The 22,642-nt window shown below is 53.3% G+C and overlaps 1 protein-coding gene and 1 non-coding gene across 2 annotated transcripts; one reads left to right on the top strand and one right to left on the bottom strand.

Annotated features, from left to right (window-relative positions):
• Window positions 1-194: 194 nt before the first annotated feature.
• Window positions 195-283, bottom strand: TRNAR-UCU. The gene is given in 2 exon segments: window positions 195-230; window positions 247-283. It is a non-coding gene; the product is annotated as a tRNA-Arg (tRNA).
• A 71-nt stretch (window positions 284-354) lies between these two features.
• SLC27A4 (solute carrier family 27 member 4) lies at window positions 355-10,670 on the top strand. The gene is made up of 13 exons (XM_039720067.1): window positions 355-504; window positions 2,868-3,034; window positions 3,688-4,082; window positions 4,770-4,928; window positions 5,262-5,331; window positions 5,438-5,529; window positions 6,072-6,181; window positions 6,592-6,801; window positions 7,035-7,161; window positions 7,348-7,485; window positions 7,638-7,802; window positions 8,581-8,727; window positions 8,975-10,670. The coding sequence occupies exons 2-13, from the start codon at window positions 2,874-2,876 to the stop codon at window positions 9,130-9,132; spliced, it is 1,932 nt and encodes a 643-aa protein (XP_039576001.1). The 5' UTR covers window positions 355-504; window positions 2,868-2,873; the 3' UTR covers window positions 9,133-10,670.
• The last annotated feature ends 11,972 nt before the right edge of the window (window positions 10,671-22,642 follow it).

Genomic DNA, 22,642 nt, shown 5'->3' with positions numbered 1-22,642 from the left:
GCCCGGGTACGCCCCCCGGTGCCGCCGGGTTTTACCGCGGTGCCGCCGTGAACCAGCTCCCAAAACGGATCTCCCGCTCCGCGCTCTCCCGCAGACGAGCGGGCCCCGCAGCGCCCGGGGGCTGCCGCGGTTCCCCCTGGCCCGGTGCAGCCGCGGAGCCCCGGGAGCGATTGCCGCGCCCCGGCGGCAAAATGCGACTCTGGTGGGACTCGAACCCACAACCTTTGAATGACTCCCGTCACACGCTAGAAGTCCAATGCGCTATCCATTGCGCCACAGAGCCCTCGCTCTGCCGCGCCGCCCTCACCGCCTCTTCCCCGCGCCCCGCCCGCGCCGCTGCTCCCCGGCGCTGCGTCCGTCACCGCGGGGCCGGGCCGGTGCACCGGGCGGGACTACAGCTCCCGGCGGCCCGCGCTGCCCGCCCCTCCCCGCCCCTGCCGCAGAGCCGGGCGGGCCCCGCTCCCGGTGCAGGTGGCCGGGCCTCAGCGGACGCCCCGGAGTCCGGTAAGAGCGTGGCACCATCGTCCCCATCCCGGTCCGTCAGCGCCCGGCGCCGCCGCGGCGGCCGCGCTCCCTCCCCGCGGGCGGCCCCGCGGGCTCCCCATCAGGCGCCGCGGGCCTGCGGGCGGCACCAGGGTCCCTCCGCTCCGCCGGTCTCCGCATGAGGTACCGGGGCTCCTCGTGGGGCACCGCGGCACCGCACGGATCCCTCCGTGCCCTGCCGTCCGCGGGAGCGCGCCGCGGGCCCTCGCCCCGCCGAGAGCGGCGGTGCCCGGGCGCTTCCGGGGCCTGGCGGGCTGGGGTGGCGGGGCCTGGCTGCCTCCCGGTGCGGGCCCTCCCGGCCTTTCTGCCTCGTGTGATGGGGCTGGGCAGCGCTGCTCGACCTCCCTGCTGGGGTCAGGAGGGTGACACGGGGGGCCCTGCCCAGGGCGGGTCGGGGACAGGTGCCACCAGGGTGCCATCGGCGCTGGGGTTTCTCTCAGCCCGGCCACATGCCCGTTGTCCCCCTGGGACCCTCCTCGGGCTCGGTGCTCGCCGGGTGGATCCCCGCGCTTTGCCTCGGTCGGTGCCTGCTGGCTGTGAGCTACAGGCATGGCTTCGCTTCCTCTGCGCTGAGGCAGCTGGACAAGACCTGAATCCATAACGCAGGGCTGGAGGTCTTTGGCAGCCACACACCGGGTATCTCTGGGGAATCTCTCCCCGGTATCTCTCGGGAATCTCTCCCCGGGTATCTCCGTAGGAGGCACCGGGATGCCGGAGTGAGGTGGAGATAGAGCAGAGGGTGACAGGGGCTTGCCTGAGCCTGCCTTGCCTTCCAGCGGGAGATTAAGCGCTTTGCTGCCCACACAGAGTGGGGCTCCCCCGCTGCTGCCTCTCCATCGGCTGCTGTGAGGCTGTCACAGGGTCCCGGCTGAGGCACAGCAGTTTGATGGTGATCTAAAAGCTGCCCTGTTGAAGTGCAGAGAGAGGCTCCCAGGCAAAAATATAGTGAGTCCTGCTAAAAGGCAGAGGGACAGTATTGTGGGACATCATGTCTGGGAGGTAGATGTTTGGTGGGGAGTGTTCAGAGGTCACTGGCACAAGGGGGAATCTCAGGGTAAGGGCTGTTGGTGGGAAAATGTGTCCATGTGGGAATGGTGTCTTGTGCTCTGATGCTTCCCAGCCTGCTGCTGGTGACACAGCTCAGAGGTGGGACAGCCAAGGAACAAGACACGTGGCCATGTGGCACTGCCTTGGCTCCCACCCTGAAGGCATCTGGTATCAAATCCACAGAAGCTCCTTGGATCTGGGGGCCTGCACGGAGCAGAGGGAAAGCCACAAGCGTGGCTCCCAGCCCCACCAGTTGTACAGGAGACCATGCAGGGCTCCCACCTTCAGAGCAGGGAATCAATCTTCAAGAGGGAAATGATGCAAATGTTTCCTTCCTCTTTGGCCTGTGTCCATGCCAGGAAGGGCCAGTTTTATCTAGGAGCTGTGAGGGTCACATCTCTGTCATTTTCCTCCTCCCAATGCTATTGCTTGAAAAGAGACATTGCTAGATCACTGTCTCTGAGTCTCAGAGCTAATTCTGGGGTGTGCCTGGGATGGGGACAGAGATGCTGTTTTGGAAGGACAAGTACCAGAGAGAGAGTCACTGTCCCCAGGGAATGGGACAGGGGCCTGGGCACTCCTGGCAGCAGCGACAGCCCTTGTTCTGCCCACTCCAGCCTCGCCTCATTCCTGACCTGCTCTGGCAGTGCCTCCAGCCTACCCAGGCCAGGAAACAGCCCGCCAACATGAGGGTTTGCAAACACAAGCAGAGCTCAAAGAACTGAGTTTCCTGTCCCTGATACTGTCTGAGATGTGTTGTGGAGCACGTGAAGCTGTGCTCTTCCAACAGCTGTGATGGCTGTCCTGGAGCCAGGCATGCAGGAGAGCTCATGCTCGGGGCCTGGGAGACTCTGGATTTTAAGGACAGAGGGGTTCTGGGGTAGAGTTGAGCGTTGCAATCATCTGTACACAGCCTCCTGCCATGACTTTGCTCACACATCCATGGAAGGGACTTTATCCTGCATCTCATGTTGCTGGGGCGTGGCCAGAGGCCTGGCTGGTGTGCAGGATGTGGCTCCCCAGGTGGGAATGGCTCTCGGCTTGCACCAGGCAATGCTGTGCTGATGGCTCACTTGGAGGCCATCTCCAGGGTCAGATAAAGTTACATCTTTGGGAGCTCTGGGCTGCTGGGTTACATCCTCACTGCCAGGAGGACTGATGACTCAGGGACCTCATCCAGGAAATTGGGGGCTGCTCAGGCACCCCACGCCCATGGGATTGTTATCACCACATCCATCATGCGTGGGTTGATGGCCCTGGTTTCTCTCTCCCTGTAGGCCACGATGCTGCGTTTGGCTGCTTTTGCAGCTGTGCTGCTGTTCTTCAGGGTCACTCTGGAACTGTCCTGGGCCCAGGCCATCCCTGCTCTCTTCATCTTCTACCTGGCATCCGGTGGATGGGAATTCTTCCTCATATTTCTCAAGACATTACCAAGGGATGTCAGGTAGGTGTCCTGGCTGGGATGGTCCAGCCGTCCTCCCCTGGCCCTCTGCTCTGCCTTGGTGTATGTGCATGTGTGGGCACAGTCCCTGACTCCCTGCACAGCCTGGGCTTCTGTTGGCACCTGGCCTGGCTGGAAGGAGATCTCCCTCTGCTGTGACCGGGTGACTCCAAAGTCCCGGGCAAACTTTTCCCAAGAAGGATAGATTTCAGCTGAGCTCAAAGACTATTGACTGTCCTTGTACTTCAACCTGTCCCTAAAGCTGCTGGCGTAGCACCAGGTCCCTGTGCAGAGTTTGTTCTGAGTTGGTATCAGGCTGTGCCAGCCCCTGGCAAGGATATGCGGGGAGGGAGTGGTGGTACCTCTTGGAGAGCATTCAAGGCTCAAAAATGCCTCTTTGATTGGGAACATCCCTGTCTGCAGACTTCAAAACACATCTCTCCCTGGCTATGGGCATCTCTGCAGATGTGTTCTGCCTATGTGCACACTGCTCAGGGGAGCACACAGAGCTGCTGCTGACCTCGAGCGGGGTCTGGTGTAAGTGCTGGGCTGTTGCAGCTCCTCGGAAGGTCCTTGTGCTGTGCTGGCTTTGCTGGAGGAAGTGATTTTGCAGGGGTCACTGAGCAGCTGCCCTCTTGCTCCCCTTCCTTTGGCAGCACGGGGCTGGTCCTGTTGCGGGTGAAGTGGCAGGTATGGAGGCACGTGAGGGAGAAGAACACAATCGCCAAGATCTTCCAGAAGACCGCAAGGAAGTATCCAGAGAAGACAGCACTGATCTTCCAAGGCACGGGCGAGAGCTGGACCTTCCGTCAGCTGGACGAGTACTCCAACCAGGTGGCCAATTTCTTCTACGGCCAAGGCTTCCGCTCGGGTGACGTGGTGGCACTCTTCATGGAGTCCCGCAATCAGTACGTGGGGCTGTGGCTCGGGCTGGCCAAGATCGGGGTGGAGACGGCCCTCGTGAATTCCCACCTGCGCCTGGATGCCTTGCTGCACTGCATCACCATCTCCAGCTCCAAAGCTGTGGTTTTTGGGGTGGAAATGATGGAAGGTGAGGCGCTGGCAGATGTTTTGGGGGTGCTTTGGACTGGAGGGAGGTGTGTCTAGTCGGTGGGCTCAGTGTTCCTTTCCTGCCCACCGCAGGGGAAAAGAATGGACAGTTGAATCATCCAGGAATTAGATTTGTGTTTGGGGTTTTTTTGTTGTTGTTGATTCCTTTGGACACTGGGCAGGATCTGTAGTGCAGTGCAGTCTGCCTCCCAAGCAGGTCAGCCTGGGTATGAGGATCCTTCCTTGTGTCTCTCAAGTCCATTCCCAGCATGGACACATGTTTTGGACTGGGCCTGCCCCACTACACAGGAGGAACCTCTCCTTGCTCTCCATGGCTATTGCTACATCCTTGCAGCACCTTGGCTCCAGTTCCTTGTGTATTTTAGCCCACACCTCTGAGGCTGATGGTGTCAACAGACCTCTTGGCACCAAAGAGGTTTTGGATGGGGAAAGGTGGAAAACAGGATCTTCTGGTCCCTGAAGAGGTCTGGGCTGTGGCCCCAGCATCTGTTGATCATGGGAACAACATCTGCCTGGGATGGCTGTGAGCCTTCTGGGGACTCTGCCAAGCACAGTGGGGGTACTGCTACCTGGGGCAGGGTGTCCCTCAGGCTGTTTGGGAGGACAGGGGTCTCTGTGCTGTAGCCACCCTGCCACTTTTCTCCAGTTCCCCTCTTTACTTTCTCAGCAATGCAGGAAGTGCAGCCCTCCCTGGATAAATCCATTCATCTCTTCTGGTCTGGAGAAGAAAATCCTAAATCCGTGCTTCCTGGTGCAAAACACCTGGACCCCCTCCTGCAGATGGCCCAGCGACACCAGCCAGCTCCCCCTGATAAGGGCTTTCTTGGTATGTGGTCAGCCTTGGGGCCAGATACGTGGTGCTGATTTTGAGGGTCAGCTGGTTACAGCTCTGGCAAGACTGCTGGGGATGCTGATGGCAAGGGGTGCTTGGGATGGGTCTTACTCCAGTGTTGGAAGCCCAGCCCTGTGTGGAGCAGTATCTTGTCATACCAACAAACCTGATCTGCCCAGAGTGATCCCAACATGTTCTTGGAGCTGTTACGTGAGGGTTTTGGCTCAGCTGGCAAGAGTAGAGTGTTTAAATTTTGCTTGTCCCCCTCTCCTGGTTCGGCCAGCTCCTAGATTGGCAATGTGACCCTGTCTCCTCATTGCTCCCCAGATAAACTCTTCTACATCTACACCTCTGGCACGACGGGGCTGCCCAAGGCTGCCATTGTGGTGAACTGCCGGTAAGGCTGTGGACAGGAGCTCAGGGAGGACGGGGCTGAGCTCTGCCCTCTCCTAGCACTGCACCCCAGACCCTGCTCCTGACATGCCTTTTCACCCTCCCCTCAGGTACTTCCGCATGTCCAGCTTAGTTTTTTACGGTTTTCGGATGAGGTCCGATGATGTGATGTACGACTGCCTCCCGCTCTACCACGCTGCAGGTAACGTGTGCCCTACAGAGCTGGCAGCCTGGGGCTGACTCTTTCCTCAGCCAAGCCCAGGGCTCGGGCTGGAGGCTGGTGTGGCTGTGATCTTCCTGTCGAGGAGGATGAGACTGCTGCTTGCAGTGTGTGGCTGAGTGACTGAGGCTTTTTCTGCTTTTCCCCTGGAAGCCAAGAATTGATCTGGCTGACCTTTGGAGCGGGGAGTGTGTGGGGAGGGAGTTATCCTACCCTGGTTTTGGAATATCTGTTCCTTATTGCTGCTCCCTGTGGAAAGTAAGGGGGGAAAGTCTAGGGGAAGGAGAAGCAGTGCCTGCCTGGCTGGCTGAGACATGCTGGGATATTTAGGTGCAAAGTGCTGCCCTACATGTTACTGCCATGTGTCTCCTCCCTTGTGCCATGGTCCTGGGGGCTTTGGCTGGGTGAACCCCCACTGCTGTGAGCCAGCCATGGCCTCTGCCTTGCCCTGCCAGTTCTTTCCGTGGCTGGGCTGGGCAGGAGGTGTTTGGGGACTGAGGGCTTTCCTGGCTGCTTCTCTGCAGGGAACATCGTGGGGATTGGGCAGTGCCTGCTGCAGGGCATGACGGTTGTCATCCGCAAGAAGTTCTCAGCCTCACACTTTTGGGAGGACTGTGTGAAATACAACTGCACGGTGAGGCCGTGAGGCAAGGGGCCAGTGGGGAGTGGGCAGTGAAGCATGGGGTTCTGTGCCTTGCTGGGGAGAGCCCAGCTGCTGGAAATGGGGGACGCCTGGACTGGTTCTGTCTGTCCAAACCACCTTTCATGGTGGTGGGGCTGTGTCCTTCCCACCTGGGCTGGTAGCTTCGTGTGTCCACCTCGCGTTCCAGCATTGGCCAGGAGATAGTGGATGGGTTTCACAGCCTGGAGAGGTGAGTTAACCATGGAAGGCTGGATGAGTTAGCAGAACTTCTCTTTTTTACTGCGGCCTCTTTAGCAAACTTTGGGTGTGTTGTGCCATTCCTTCCTGCCCTGAAGCAGCCTCAGAGAACCCAGGGCTTGGCAGAGGGATCCTAGTGAGTCTTTCCTCTCTGTTGCTCCCAGATCGTGCAGTACATCGGGGAGATCTGCCGCTACCTGCTGAACCAGCCGTACCAGGAGGTGGAGCGGCAGCACCGGGTGCGCATGGCCGTGGGCAACGGGCTGCGAGCCTCCATCTGGAGGGAGTTCATGGCCCGCTTCGGCATCGCCCAGGTGGCCGAGTTCTACGGGGCCACCGAGTGCAACTGCAGCCTGGGAAACTTTGACGGCAATGTAAGGCCCCACCATCCTCCCTCATGGCCCAAAGGGTGACCCAAAGCTGGCCTGGGCAGGGTTGGAAACCCACATGAGCTGTTTGCTCCTTGGCACGGGTTGCCATCCACCCAGAGGGGTTTTGGCTGCTGTGTGGTGCCACCTCTGTGGTATCCTGGGAGTGTGTGAGCAGTGGGTTCAGGTGGGACCTGAATGTGTTTGCTACCCACAGCTCTGAGCTCTATCTGTTCTAGGTCGGGTCATGCGGCTTCAACAGCAGGATCCTACCAAATGTGCACCCCATTGGTCTGGTGAAGGTGGATGAAGACACTATGGAGCTGATCCGGGGACCGGATGGTGTCTGTATCAGCTGCAAACCAGGTGAGGAAACCACAGGGATAAAATCTCCTCAGCCCAATGGGAGTGAGTGCTTCACGATACCTCAGGATAATTTTCCTGGATTTGTCTCTGCTCAATTAAGTCACACCAACCCCATTAGCCACCCTTTTAGCTTGGGGGGCTGTGGGTGGTGGTGTTTTCCCCCTTCATCCCCTCTTCTCACTGCAGGGGAGCCGGGGCAGCTGGTGGGTCGCATTGTCAGGAGCAATCCCCTGCAGCACTTCGATGGCTACCTGAATCAGTCAGCCACCAACAAGAAAATTGCCAGGGACGTGTTTACAAAGGGGGACGCTGCTTATCTCACAGGTGAGGCCAGCAGGACCCCTCTGTCTGCTGGGAGTGAAAGGCACCTGTGTGGGAATGGGGACTCCTCCAGGGTAGCAGCGCTGCCCTGAGATGCTCCAAGGTTGCTCCTAGCCAACACCTCATTTTTTTGCCTATTCATTGCTTTCCAATAGGGGATGTGCTGGTGATGGACAAATATGGCTACATGTACTTCCGAGACCGCACCGGGGACACCTTCCGATGGAAGGGGGAGAACGTCTCCACCACGGAGGTGGAGGGAACGCTGAGCCGCATCCTCAACCTGACGGACGTGGTGGTTTATGGTGTGGAGGTCCCAGGTAGCTGAGAGGGAAATGGACAGTCAGGAGAGGCAGGCAGGCCTCCAACACTTGAGTGTGAACATGTCCTGCATGTCCAGACTGATGTGTCCTTTGACAAGAGCCTAGGCTGAGGCTCCCTCAGGTGGGCAAGCTGGGAAGAGGCCACAAGGCGTGTGGCTAGCAGGAACCAGAGGTTTTCCTCACTCTCAAACAGTCAGGAGAGGCAGGCAGGCCTCCAACACTTGAGTGTGAACATGTCCTGCATGTCCAGACTGATGTGTCCTTTGACAAGAGGCTGAGGCTCCCTCAGGTGGGCGAGCTGGGAAGAGGCCACAAGGGGTGTGGCTAGCAGGAACCAGGTTTCCTCTCTCAGGCTTTGGTCTGATTCTGGCTGGTTTGTAAGGACCTTGTGTCCTCTCTGGCCATGACTGTGACTGAGGCCTCCAACACTTGAGTGTGAACATGTCCTGCATGTCCAGACTGATGTGTCCTTTGACAAGAGGCTGAGGCTCCCTCAGGTGGGCGAGCTGGGAAGAGGCCACAAGGGGTGTGGCTAGCAGGAACCAGGTTTCCTCTCTCAGGCTTTGGTCTGATTCTGGCTGGTTTGTAAGGTCCTCTCTGGCCATCACTGTGACCACAGGGTATCACTGGTAGCCCTGGCCACAGGGTGGTGACACAGCAGTGACACAGCTGGACGTGCCAGACCTTCAGTACAAAGCAGGGCTGGTGCAGGGCAGAGGGGAGATGATGCTACAGGGACAGTGTATCTGAGTGCTCTTCATTCTCTGCCTCTTAGGAATTGAAGGAAGGGCAGGAATGGCAGCCATTGCCGACCCAGAGAACTCCTGTGACCTAGAAGACTTTTCCAGCAAGCTGAAAAAGGCCCTGCCACTGTATGCACGTCCCGTCTTCCTGCGGTTCCTGCACGAAGTCTCCAAAACAAGTGAGCCATGGCATGCACATTCACACTGGACATGGAGCTGGGGGAGCCTGGGAGGGGAAAACCTGGTTACAGAGATCATTGTGTAGGGTTGGGATGAAGCCTTTCTGCCACACAGAGCCCGTGGCCAGTTCCTCAGGTGGTTTTGAGGCATGGGAATGCAAGGCTGGGTCTGGGGCTACACAGGTGTGGTGGGGATGGAAGTGTGTGGGCTAGTGAGCCCTTACTCCTTATTCTCTCCCCATTTCAGGCACTTACAAGTTCCAGAAGATGGAGCTGCGGAAGCAGGGCTTTGACCCTGCGCTGGTGAAGGACAGGTTGTATTTTCTGGACTCCAGGCAAGGCTGTTACCTGCCTCTGGACCAGGCAGCGTTCAACAGAATCCAGTCGGGAGACCAGAAGCTGTAACTGGTGGGGCTCAAGCCAGGCACCTCCCAAATCCTGCTGGGGAGAGGGGGCAAGGCAGGCACTGGGGAAGGAAAGGTTCACAGAGTGATACAAAAGGCACGCTAGAGATTTTATTTGACAAGTTTTACAGATAAGGGTTTGGGAGGAACACAGAGGGGATTGAGGGGAGGGGGATGGTCACATACCAAAGCATTGACTCATTATGGCTTTATTTTCTGCTTGATACAGTGGTGGTCCCATGCCATGGGAGGGGCAGGGCCCTGGCCAGTTGAGGAGGGAGGGGTGCCCCTGCTATTACACTTTGCTTTTCCTGTCTTTCCCTACCTTTTCCTGCCTGCAGCAACCCTTCCTTGTGAAGGCCATGAAGGGGCCAGTGCGGGGCTCTTCCCCACTTCTCTACCAAGCAGCCAGCTTCTCCTTGGCACAGGGACCCCCTTGGCAGAGGGAAGGTGGGTGCCAGGTGCAACCCCTTCCCTCTGCTTGGCCTTGCTGGTGTCGTGTGTCTGCTGTGAATCAGGGGACCAGGGTAGTGTTGGGCTCAGGAGGGGGACAGAGGTGTGTTTCTGCCATGCCATCTCTCTCCTGGGGATGACATTTCTATTTTTCACAATGACACGCACATTATATTATATTACATCTATATATATATGTGTGTGTGTGTATATACATATATATATATATAATACACGCTGACTTTTTTTTTTTTTCAATCTTAATTTATTGTCCATACTTTTGAATGTGTCTCGGGTTTGTGCAGTAGGTGGAGGGATAGCCCAGACCTGTCCTCTCTTGGAGAATCCTTTTCTCTCTCAGGGAGGTGGGATACTCATCTGGGACTGATTCTCCTCTTCCAGCGTGGGTGCAACTGTAAAATGTCCTTGTGGCCTTGCTCCATGGTGGAGGAGCAAATCCCACTACCTTGTGGACTCTTCTCTGGGTCTTTTAGTTCCATCTTTTGTGGATGCAGCATTGTTTTGTGGACCTTCTTCCTTGCTGAAAGCAAGTGGGAGAGTGGGAAGAAGGGCCGAGTTTACCTTTGCTTAGATGTACTCAGGAGGTAACTTGCCAGGGGAAAGAACATCCTCTGGAGGGTGGCCTCTGTGAGAGCCTTTGTGCATCCCTTCCCAAAAGATGTGCTCTGCATCCCTTCCCAAAAGAGCCCTCCCTGTCTCCAGCACCAGAGCAGGGCCCTGAACTGCAATGTCTGTGTGAAACACCCGACCTGCGCTATGTGAATTCCCCATGTTGTGTCTGATATGAAACAGCCTCCGCTGCGATGTTCAATTCCAGACCTCAGAAAACAAGCAGAAATTTCTCTTCCAGAGAAAACTCTGGGTTGGGTTGTTTTTGGTTTGGTTTTTTTGTTTTTGTTTTTTTTAATAATCTGTTTTTATGCTTTTAGCAGGGTTACTCCTTAAAACAACATCTGTCTTTTGTGAGGGCAGGGTGTGTCTGCTCTTCTAGCTGTGCTTCCACACCAACGTACCTGCCTGCCTCAATCCGTCCTGGTCTCACAATTAAACACAAGTATGGGTCTATGCTGGTGTTTCCTACCTCTTCCTTGTACAGTCCTGCTTTGTGAGGGAAGGTGGGGGATTTTGCTGGTTTGGGAACTGCCACTCCAGAGCATCACCCCCCTATGTGCATTTTGACTCATCTTAGAACAGAGGGAACAAGCCCCTTGCTGCTGGGTTTAATGACTGTGTGAACACAACATGTTGATCAGACCCTCCCCAGTTTCCTCCACTAACTCTCCACACCCCATTTTTCCTTGTTCTGTCCTCAGCATTGCCATCCCAATTTGTTCTGGCCCAGTTCTCCCTCCCTGTTTACCCTTGGACATGTGGCTCTTCCACCCCTCTCCTGTTCTCTATTTCCTCTTCCTGCTGCTTCTCTCTGTGTTTGTCCATGCTGAACTTCCCAGCTCATTTCTGCCCTTGCAGACACGTTTTTTGGTAGCCATTGCTGCCAGAACCATCTTTTACACCTTCTGCATCCAACCCTGGTGATAGGAGAACCTGACTCCTTCTTGGTATGGGGCTGCCAGGGACAAATGTCTTCCATGAGCCTGAGTGAAACGTGTTGCCTGCTGAAGCACACTGTAAGAAAAGTGTTGGAAATCTTTATCCTTTATATACCACCTTCACCCTTTGACATGTTCAAATGGGTGACTTCTCCAGCATTTCTAAGCAGAAAGCCTTAATTTTAGTTTTTCAGTCCCCTGGACACTCACAAGCCTCTGTCCCAAAGCAGCCAGTGGAAAACATCATCCCCACAGCCCTGCAGCATCTGGGGGGCTTTGCCACGAAACTCACCAAGGAAATTTTGCATTCGGGGATCCTATTTGGGGGCCGGGAGCTGGTGCAGGGAGGGCTGCAGTGGTGCCCCTGCAGGTGCTCTGCTCCCACCTGCGGGCCCTGTCCCGCTCGCAGCCACCAGAGGAGGGCAGGCTGGGCTCGGCTATCGCCTCCCCTCGGGGGGACACGCTCCCGGGGCTCCTCAGCCTGTGCTGCTCGGAGCCCTGCACGGGGGCATGTGCAGTGGGAGGGTACCCACCCCGGGTGGGTGCTGAGGTGGAGAGGAGGTTTTGGATGCAGATAACGGTGCTGGGTGTGAGGCCGGTGGCAGTCCCAGGCACTGGTGTGCACTGTGCTCGGGCTCCTGGCTGGAGACTGTGCCTGATGGAGACTGTGCCTGTGACTGTGACTGTGCCTGTGACTGTGCCGGGCAGCAGCGAGGTCACCGAGCTGTGCCAGGTGGGTGGTGGGTGGTGGGCACCGACCTGAACCACCGGGTCTCATCCAGCCTTCTGCTAAAGTCAATGAGGAAAAGTTTGGCAGCCCTGAAGTCAGACCTGGGGATGCAGCATTGTTTTGTGGACCTTCCTTGGAGATGGGTGGTTTGGAGTGGTGGAGGGGGACACAGGGGCACTGTACTCCCTCCCTACAGGAGATGGCTGTGCTGAAGAAAGAGGGGTTGCAGGGCAAAACTCAGCGCTGTGTTTCTGTCTGTCTGAGAGCAGGGTAGGTTAAAAAAGCCTACCAAAGGAAATTGTGCATTCAGGGCACTGCCTGTAAAATGCAGATGTGAATAGCTTCGGAAGCTTATGGAAATATGGCTGTTACTTGCCTGCTAGTGAGTCCATACAAATGCAGACTGGCTTGAGTTGTTGGGTTTTGGAGATAGATGGGAATTATGGGCCTGTGAGAGGAGCAGGATGTAGCCCTTACTGGTGCCAGCACACATCAGGAGCTGGGCCCTGGCTGGAGCATAGCCAGGAGCCCATCTCAAGCCCTGTATTTTGGGCTGGCTGTGAGGAGGGGGAGCTGCACAATTCAGGCAAGAGGAGCAGGATGAGGCTCCCCCAAGGTGAGAGCTGCTGCTCTGGGGAGATGGGAGGTGCTGAGTCACTGGGAAGGAGCTCAGCAGACCCCACAGAGGGCTGGGGTGCACAGCCCATGGATAGCAGAGGCTGTGCCGGAGGGCTGGGCCGTGCCCGTGCCACACACACCTCTGTGCCAGAGGATTTCCCAGGGAGAGGGGAGCCCCAGGGAGGTGTGCTCATAGCCCTGAGCTGTGCTCAGAGCAGCCCCCCATGCAGCGAGGCTGGTGTGGGGGGTTGGTCCCCTCTGGTGCCCAGGGACCATTCGCCATTGGCGCTGTGTTTGTCCTGACTGAGGAGGGTTGTGTCCCTCTTGGCAGTGCTTCAAGATTCCCTGAAACACCCAGCTACACCAATTAGAGGTTTTCCGCTGGCTGTCAGCTTTGGGTTGAAATCCTGGGGCCTTTCTGAAGTCCCAGCTCCTCTGGAAAAATGAAGTTTATGTGCAAGTGTCCCTGCAGCTCTTGGCCCAGAAATAAAAGTGCAGGTGTGGTGCTGAGCCTGGGATCAATGCTGAGACACAACACTTCCAGCAGAGGGGTATTTGGAATGAAGTAGCCAGTGTTTAATCACAGTCTCATTTTTAAAAAAATCTTTTTATTTGTGCAGTTTTAAGGAAGAGGCTAATTGAATCCTCTTAGAGACACCTTGTGAGACATCCCTCCCCTTTGATCAATGCACTAGTCTGGCTCGACAGCTGCATGTAGATAAAAGTCCTATACATAAAGTACGAGGTATTGTTCTGTTTTAATTAAAACACTTAAAATTCTGTTTGCATGAGGTTAAGAAAACATTAAAATCCTTTCCACAGTTATTATCAAACTGCTAATTTAAGCAAAGCCAAAGAGCTTTACAAACCAAATGTGCTTTTCCCCATGGAGATGACTGCTTCTCCCAGACCCTGTGTCCTGGACAGTGACAATATATCAAGACAAAAAATGTGGCAACTTTTTTTTTTCTGGTCTGCTCTAGGTCCAACCCAGCCAGGCCATGCTTAGTGTGCAAAACTGAAGTGTATTTTAGCCTTAATGCAGATGGGGGCTTTGCAAGTTGCTCAGAATCTTTCTGGGTGAAATTAATTTCTGCTGCTGAGAAAGTCTGTGACAGTCTTTAACACTGCATCTCTCCAGCCTCCTCCTGCCACTGTTGGTGTGCCAGAGCCTTCCCAAACAATGACATCTGCCTGCTCCTCTGCACACTGGGGAGCTGGCTTTGCCTTTAAGCAGTGACAGGGAAATATTCTGGACTAAAGAAGAGACTATCCTTTGGTGCACTCTTTAGAAATGGAAATACTTGATTCCCCTGAGTGGTTCCAGTGTAACGAGGAGCTGGGCCAGGAGTGGCTTTTCCCTCTCCAGTTTGAAGGGACTGTGTGGCCAGGGATTCCACCAAAATGATGGTCTGTGAAGATCTCATCATGCTATGTGAGAGGGAAGGGACAGCAGCTTTCCTTCCCAAAGCAGAGGGGCTTCACAAGGGAAGAGAATGTCCTTAGGGCTGTTTGCTGCTGAGCTCCCGGCCTGTGCAGCTGAGCGAGGCTCGGGGAGCAGGGATGGGCCCTGATTTGGTTTTTTTTTTAACCTGGCCCATTTCAGATCCCACCTTCCAAAGTAACCTTGGGTTTGATCTGCTTTTCTCCTGGTTCATTAAAAATCCACACATAGGCACAAAGTCATGGCAGGCCAGGCTCTGGGAGAGCTTTGGGTAGTTGAGATCATGCAGTACAGCTGGCAATCCCAGGAACTGCAGGCGATGGTGATGCCATCCAAGTCCAGGATATTCCTACTCAGGATGTGGGTCATTGCCCAGCTCTTCCCTGATCCCTCCACAGATGATCCCAGGTTTGTGAGGTGGGATATGACCCCTCCTGTGCCGCATCCCCCTCGTTCCACCCTGCCTTCCTCTGCTCCCATCCCTGAGGGTGCGGGGCAGCCCCCAGTGCCCCCAGCACCCCGCCGGCATTCGTGGCCCATCCTGCCCTGGAGGTGACAGCCCCCAGCCCTGCACAGGGCCCGGCACACCCTCAGCGCCGTGCCAGGGCCCGAGGAAGCGAGGGCAGCCAGAGGAGCCTTCCTCCTGCCGCCGGCCATGCGAGTGGCGGCCGGCCCGGCCGCAGGAAGAGGCTAACAGCGGCGGGCGAGCCACCCCCTCGGCTTTGAGTATCACTTTCAGCTATTCTGAAGGTTAAACGCCTGTTTAGAGCTCGCTATTGACGGCAGAGCCGGGGGTGCGGCATTGTTCGGGCGCCCTCCCGCTTTGTCTGGCCGCTCTCAGGGACGCCCTGAATGGAAGCGGCCCCCTCGGCCCAGCACCCCGGCAGCCGGGCTCCCGGGGGAGAGGCGCTTCCTCCGCCCTCATGACAGGCGGGCCTCCATCGGTTCAGCTCCCGCTTTCTTTCTGCTGCAGTTTAACCCGGGCACAGAGGCCGGGCTCCATCTTACTGATCTCTGCTTGACACCCAATTACCACATGAATGGGAGAGAAAGGCTGCAAAAGGCTTTAACTCCCACTGACCCTCCTTCCCCTCTGCCTGCTTCCCTCTCTCGCCGTCCTACCCCCTCGCCTTTCTCCGGCGGAGGGAGTTCAAAACTGAGACGGGGAAATCAAACAAAGCCCCGAGTGAGGAAACCCATTGTCACCGCCTCCGCGATGGCTCCCCTTTCGCCAGCCATTGTTCCCCTTGAAGTTTGACTTGCTGTGTGGAAGGATGCGAGCAGCTGTTTGCGCATTCCCCTGATGTTTTATTGAAAAATAATTGAATCGTCAGTTCGGGGCTCGCTGATAAAATGTTTCCTCGTAACGCTAGGCCCTGCTGTATTTATAAACTACGTTTCCCTCTAGAATGTGATGGCGACCCAAGGCGTTTCCTCCAGGATAAACCCTCGGTGGAGGAAGGGAGGTATGCTCCTTCTGCACTCAAGGAGAGAGAGAAAGCCTGCAAATGGCAGGGAAAAGGCAGAAGATGGGGACGAGACAAAAGAAATTAACCCTGTCCTCATTGCCAGGCTCAATTTCCAAGCCGTTCCCTTCGCAGTTGGCTTTGTGGGAGGGGAATGGGGCAGCTCCTGCCCCAGCACAGCCACCCGGGTGTTATCCACCTGCTTATCCAACACCCTCTCTGTTTACAGCACTACGTTTTCTTGAGGAGATTGTGTGCTTGGTTTCCCCATCCCAAACATATCCCAGAGAATTTGTGGTGCTCTGATTTCAGTGTGCAGCAAGGAGACAGGACTTATTCCTCTCCCAAGCACAAAATGTCCATAAAAATGTCCATAAAAACGTCTCCTGTATCTCATGTGGTCACTTTTTTGTCCAGGACAATTGTTAACAGTAACCAGCTCTGAATGCTTGAATGAGCCAAATTGGTATTTATGATTACTGTTCCCTTTCTTGTAATTTATTTTTGCTTTTCCAGGGAGGTGCTAACACTAAATCTATAACATTTTGTTGTGTAAGTCAGGAATCAAGATTCTTTTAAGAGCTAGTTAAGTCAGGAATCAAGATTCTTTTAAGAGCTAGTTCTGCTTTTATTTGGCCTCATAAATGATTTTTGGGTGCAAGCAGAATAGCTCATATAAAACCATAACTGCAAACACTGATCTGGAATCAAGATTGCCAGATCCTCTGAACACAGAACACTTCACTCATTTCTGAAGTAAAGATTTTTGTTGAAGGCTTCTATCCTCAGCCGCTTTTCCACACAGTTCCATCCTGGGCCATTTCTGAGATACTCAAAAACCTTGTGATTTAGGGATATATAAAATCCAGCTGGAATTTTTGGATGAAGACCACGGTCAACAGCTCCACGGCTGTGCCATCACGTAACCCCGGCAGCGACGGCAGCATTCATGTGCCGAGGGACCAGCCTTTCCTGGGGCCCAGCCCAGAGAATGATCTCCTCGGAGAACAAAAGGCCATTACAAACACCACCACCTTCTGCTCCCGGGGTTAGGCGTGCTCTGACCCCCGTTAGCATAAACGAAGAGCAATCTGTCTGTGTAAATTTATGCCCCTTACACATAATGCATCATGTATATGCATAGCTATTACATCTCTATGTGCATGTGTGCACATGTACATGTATTTTTTTTTAAATCCCAAACCCTCCCGAGCGGAGGGAGGGTTAAGAGGCTGCAGGTTTTCCACCAGTGCAGCTCGGTGTTGTGGGGGAGAAGCACAGCCCAGCTGTCACCGCCGTGGCTGCCTGTGTACACGGGCCTTCTCTGGGGACAGGAGGGGAGCACAAACAGGCGACAGATGTGAGCCGCGTTGTTTAACGCTGCGCTGGGGGAGCCTGGCGCCGTGGGGATGCGCTCAGCAGCCACCCCCGATGCAGAGTTACACCTTCCCCGGGGTGACAGCAGCCGGCTGTTTGTGCCCCCACAGCAATCCGAGGCACCAGGGTGGCACCACGGAATCCCAGAGGGCTGGCAGGGATCCAGCAGGGTCACCTGCGGCAGGCGAACCAGGAACACATCCAGGCGGGTTTGGAACGTCTCCGGATCAGGAGACTCCCACCCTCCTCGGACAGCTGTTCCAGCGCTCTGCCATGCTCGGTGTAAAGCAGTTATCCCTCATGTTGAGCTTCTTGTGTTGTAGCAGCTTTGCTTTGCTGCGAAACCCCCGCCGGGAGCCCGTCCGCAGCTGCAGCCTCTGCACAGCCCGTGGCTCCGAGCACGCCAGGGAGCTCTGTGCGCGGCCAAGCCTGGACCCGGTGCACAAATCGGTATTTTAATACAGCACCGCCTGCCACCGGCGCCCAGGTGCTTTAAAATAACACCACCGGGGGCACGGGCCGCACTGCTCCGGGGGAGGAAGAGGAGCGGGAGGGATGCGGGCCGATCCCGGCGCTGCGGGAGCTGCTCCGGGGGAGGATGAGGAGCAGGAGGATGAGGAGCAGGAGGAAGACAGAGCATCGGCAGGGCCCGGGCCGCCGCCGGCGCGGCACGGCGGCACCGGAAACCTCCCGCGGCACTTCCGGCGCGGCCGCGCGCGCTGCGGGCCGGGGCGGCGGGAGCGGCCGCCGCCGGGGCAGCGGGGAAGCAGACACCCCGGGAGGGGCCGGACACCGCCGAGGGTGTCCGCAGCGTGCCCCCGTCTGTCCCGGGGCATCATTCCTGTCTTTCTGTGAGCGTCCTGTGCCAGGCCTTTCTTTTTCTTTCGCCTCTTTCAACCTCTTTGAGTTGTTCAGGATTTTTTTTTAATTATTAAAATTATTTATGAAAACCTCCCCCTCGTTTCTCGGCTTTTTTGTTTTTCCTGAGCCCTGTCTGTGTGTGTGTTTGTGTGTGGACACGTGCCCTCACTGTGCTTTGTGTTTGAGCCCTGTCAGGTCTGTAAGGCTGCCAGGTTCTCACTCTGTAGCATTTCAGTTTCCAGGCCTTTGCTGCTGTAGTGTCAGCATTGCTCATGCTCTGGCCCTGGGATCTTAAAGCATTTGCAGTGGAAGCTGTGCATATTTGTGGAAATACTTGTGTTATTTCGTTAAAGCCTCCTTTTAGCAGAAGCTAAAAGGCTGCTATTTATTCGCTTTTTCCCACCCTTTCACGAACACAGAAATGCCATAACCCTTTAAATACCCTTCTCCTTAAGAATCCTTTCCTCTATCTTTCCCGCTTCCAGCTGCAGCAACTCTCCTGATTTTCCCAGAAGAGTGAGATGCATTTTTGCTTCCCTTGGAAATGCATAAATGAGCTCTCTATGTAGGAACCACAGCTGAGTTCCCCACAGCTCTCGCCTTACAGAAGGACCTTATCTTGCAATCTACATCTCCCGCTGTAACAAAGCGTGACCTTGTTTTCATTACATGAAAAAATGTTTTTCATATAATTGTTATGACTTGTTCCCTCGCGTGAATCCCGGCTCATGTTCATAATCACTGCTTCAACTTTGAGATAGCTGTTTGTTGTGAGCTGGTGGAAGAACACCAACAGAGTGCTCTTTAGGAGGGCTGCTGCATATAAGTAATGCTGCTGAGGGCATAACAAGGGTTCTGTTGTGCTCTGCCATTGCAGAGCCAAGGAAACCTACTGTGGCATTTTTAGATATTGAATTTAAGGGAACTTAATAACATCTGGAAGTATCTTTGTTGATACTTAGGTGAGGATTGCTTGTTTTAAATATTTCTCTTTATTATGTTGGTTTCCAAGGGAGGAGAGGCACCAGTAAGTTCCCAGGAAGTAACTTCATATGAAAATTTTTCCAAAATAACTGGCATTTAAGTTGGAAGAACATTTTGCCACAATTTTATGCTCTTTAAAAATGGGTTGGTCATTTTGCTACCTCAGTTTAACATTAAGTGAATTTGAGTTTTTTAAGAGTTCTCTAGTTGTTGAAACTTTGGCCAGTGTAGAGTCAGAAGCTCACACTCTCTGCTGTGTCCTGTAACTTCAAGTAGCTTTTGTGTTTATTATCATGTCCCTACTCACATGGTAAAAGTTTTATAATCTGAGTTTGGCCTGTGGCCTCACAACATCATGGACAATGCTTGATGTTGGTAAAGCTCGAGATTTTCACAATTGTACTTTTTCCAGAAGAGGAGTAGAGGCAAGGAGCTTGCTGAGGCTTCTAAGCTGTAGTTACAAAAATTAATTACTCTTTTGAAGAGCCTAAGGTGAGGTGCCTGGACCCAGTTCAGATCCCATTCCTTTCCAGCGTGAGGAGCAGCTCCTTCACCTGCCAGCGTCTGCATGCCCTGCTCACACCTGATCCCCTGGGCTTGCAGAGGCCATCAGTTGTTATCTGAGGGCATTCCCTCATCAATCCAAAGTGTCAGAAGAGGGATGAACATCAGGTTGTTCAGTGGGGGAAGATTGTGTATTTATTTATTTCAATTTCACCTTGTCACACTCATCACCCAGTCAAGTCTCCCTCCCTGGGACACTTTGTAGATCAAGAAAGATTTGCCAGCACTCTCGGGCTGCTGGCACTGACTTGCTCTGTAACTTTGTGTGAGTCATTTCCCGTTTCTGTGTGTCCACACTTGGGAAACTGGGGGGATATTTATTCCAGAAGGATGCTCAGTTTTTGAGATTCCTGGCAGCAGGTGTTAGGGATGAGCAGTGCTGGGTGGAGTGTGGTGGCTGTGGTGCTGTTTGAGTGGAAGCAGCTCTGCACGGCGGTTTGGGAGCTCATGGAGATGGGAACCATCCTCCCATTCCACTGGATGATGCCTGGCACCGTGGGGTTCTGGCTGCTGCAGAGCCTCCTCTGTGCTGGCTGTGGGAGCTGGCAGCTTCCCCTGTGGACTTCTGGTTTGTGACAGGAAAAAAAAGACAAAGGGAATCCTGTGCTAAATATAGTCTGTGTCATTTGTTTTCTCTGTTGTGGCATCTATGTAGATCGCCTCTTTTGTACTGCCTTCTTTTGACAATAAAGCAAAATCTCAGTGGTTCATTGTTTTTATTTCAGAGGTGGTGCAGAACTCTTATTCGATGGTGTCAAAAAGCATCAGGTGACTTTGCCCTGTCAACCAGAGCCTTGTGAGTATCAGAACCTGTTGGATAACTTCACAGAGGAACAACAAACGAAACAAAGCTGGTTTGTACAGCACTTAGAGTTGCCAGCAAGGATCAAAGTATTTTAAAAGCTCTTTCAGACATGCCATGGATCAGGCAGCTTGGCAAACAGGGGTTAGTTCTCAAAGTCTGAGGTCTTTCCTGTCCTCTAAGCACTTGTGAATCAAGTCCTTCCTTAAGACTTTTGCCTCCCTCCTGCTGGATAGACAACAGCCTCTGGATGTTTCCATCAAGTCTACATTTGTCTTTCTTGGTACTTGAAACCACCAATAACATCCTTTCTCCTTTGTTTTTTCCTGCCTGTTCTGAGGTTTCCAAGAGGCACACACACATATATATATATGTGTGTGTGTGTGGTGTATGGATATGTGGGGGGAGTGTGTAGCACTGTAACATAAATGTTGTTTATCTACTCATTTGACTTTTCAGGTAAATGTTATAATTTTAATATGAACTCTGCAGTTGAAAACAACAAACCTAATGGTGAAATAGGGTGCTGGACATCCTGCCCATGGCCTTCACTGCAATAAGAACCAGGACTTCAGTGTTCAAGGGATAAGCAATCATAATTCCTGGTTTGCAACCCTGGTTTGCAATTTGGAATATCAATACTGAGCAGTGCTGCACTAACTCACTTGTGTGCATACTTCAGTCGTAGTGTAATTTTGCCACAGGTATGTTCTGAATTTTTCCAGTTAGATAGCACTGCTTTATGCAATTGGAGTGGGATTATAAACCAAAATAACACAAAGCCATGTGGGAATATTAGCAACCAATATCTCACAAATGGCTGATACCATAATCTGGGTGCTGGGAGCCTCCAGGCCTGAAATCTTTTTGCTGTGCCTGGAAGTAATTAGAGATTGGTAGAAGTGCTTTTGATGCTTGGACATAAGTATGTGTAATTCAAATATAATAGGAATGCTGCAATATTGTGTTATCTTGTGGTTAAGGACAGGGACTAAGGCTCCAGAAACAAGACCTGATGCTGATTTGCTTTGTGAGTTTAGTCATGTTGCTTAACTTTCCCCTGTTGCTAGTGATACTTTCATGTATCACAAGAGAATTCAGCATTAAATTCCAGCACTGTTGAAGCACTTAAGATCCTTAAATGAAAGGTAGTGAAGAAATGCTAAAACAGTCATTTAGTTGCTTTATAAACTTGGGGGCTAGAGCATAATTTTCTTCAGTGCTCTGCAAATTTAAAATACCCAGTAACACCCACTGTTTTGGTGGTGTTCAGCCATGATCAGATGCTGCAGAAAAGGGGGTTATTACAGGAGATGTTTATTTCTGCCAGGGGAGGGAGGCTGTTAATACCAAAGAGGGATTCCTCCAGCCTGTCAGCAGTGCAGTTGTATGTCTCCTGATCCATTCCCACTTGAAGCTGCTGGGAAGACTTCTGCAGCCTTAGTAGGATCTGCATTTATCCTGAGGGATAAATCTCTCCCTGAAGGTCTGTCTGAGCCTCAGGGTTCAAACTCCTGATCTCCAGTGATTCATTCCAGGTTCAGCTAACCCATTATTGCTGCCAGCTTTTCCCTCTGCCTTGTTTTCCAGGTGTTGCTATCCCTGTGACAGGAGTGGCAGAGCTGGCAGTACCCCCTTGTCAGCTCCCCTGGTTTGCTGCTGTCTTGTGCCTTGGCTGTCAGGGGGGTTTCATTTTGGGGCTGGTTGTGCATTGCAGCGTCTGAGGAGCATAAACTGAGCTGTGAGGCAGCTGCTGTAGTGACATTTACACCCAGCCCAGGGATGGGGCAGGCAGAGGTGGCCTGAATGTCTGACAGTAAGGGATTGCTGGAAACACCCCTCATGATACTTCCAGAAGACAATTATGTTGTAGTGGTGAGGAATCAGTGGAATTATATCAGAAAATATGAATAATTTTCTTGAAATTTTATGTTGTTCCTAATGCCGTGTATTTCCCTGTTCACACTAAAAAATTTTAACACTCTTGTCTCTGGGTAAATAAAGATATGCATAGCCAGGTCCCTGCTACCCTCGTGCAGCCAGAATTGCAATGATTAGAGAAATAAAAGAGCTCAGTTCTAACTGGGCACATCCTGTTGCTTACCTTACCCTGAATGTCCATCACTGAATTCTCCAGGGAAAGACCTGTAGGATGAACCCTACTTGAAGACCTGCACTTCTAACCCCATTTTAAGTGATTTCATTAGCTGCCAATTTTATTTTTGGCCATTTTGGCCTCTCTTACCTACTCTTCCTTTTTTCTAGGTTATTTTTGTCTTTGTCCTCCTTTTTGCAGAACAGTTGCTTCTCTCTAGGTTATGGGGCCCACCTGTATTTTAATTGTTTAGGCATTTTTATATATATCCCAGAAGGGAAGGGAGGTGGAAAATTATATGAAGAAATACCTACAAATATTTACATTAATAAAACAAGTTGTGCAACCTAGTTGGCAGGGGCAGTCAGTGTTCTCTAAATGATAATGTTGCTTGAGCAAACTCTTTATGTGGTCATTTCTTTTTTCTGGTAACAGGCACTAGATGGAAAGTAGGTGGGTTCCAGATCCAGTTAACTTTTCCAAGAAGATTTGATTTTCTGTTCTGTTCTGATGCTTGGAGTTGGACTCCTGGAGGGATTGGGAAAG

The sequence above is a fragment of the Passer montanus genome, unplaced genomic scaffold, assembly GCF_014805655.1.
Source record: "Passer montanus isolate IOZ18808 unplaced genomic scaffold, ASM1480565v1 scaffold43, whole genome shotgun sequence".
Taxonomy (NCBI): Eukaryota; Metazoa; Chordata; class Aves; order Passeriformes; family Passeridae; genus Passer; species Passer montanus.
Note: the sequence above shows the minus strand (reverse complement) of the source record. Positions and strands in the feature narration are given on the sequence as shown.

Excerpts from the sequence above, each read along its gene's own strand:
- SLC27A4 (XM_039720067.1), top strand. The coding sequence starts at position 2,874 with ATGCTGCGTTTGGCTGCTTTTGCAGCTGTGCTGCTGTTCTTCAGGGTC. Across the intron at positions 4,929-5,261 it reads CCCTGATAAGGGCTTTCTTG|ATAAACTCTTCTACATCTAC; the intron begins GTATGTGGTCAG and ends ATTGCTCCCCAG. Across the intron at positions 7,162-7,347 it reads CTGTATCAGCTGCAAACCAG|GGGAGCCGGGGCAGCTGGTG; the intron begins GTGAGGAAACCA and ends TTCTCACTGCAG.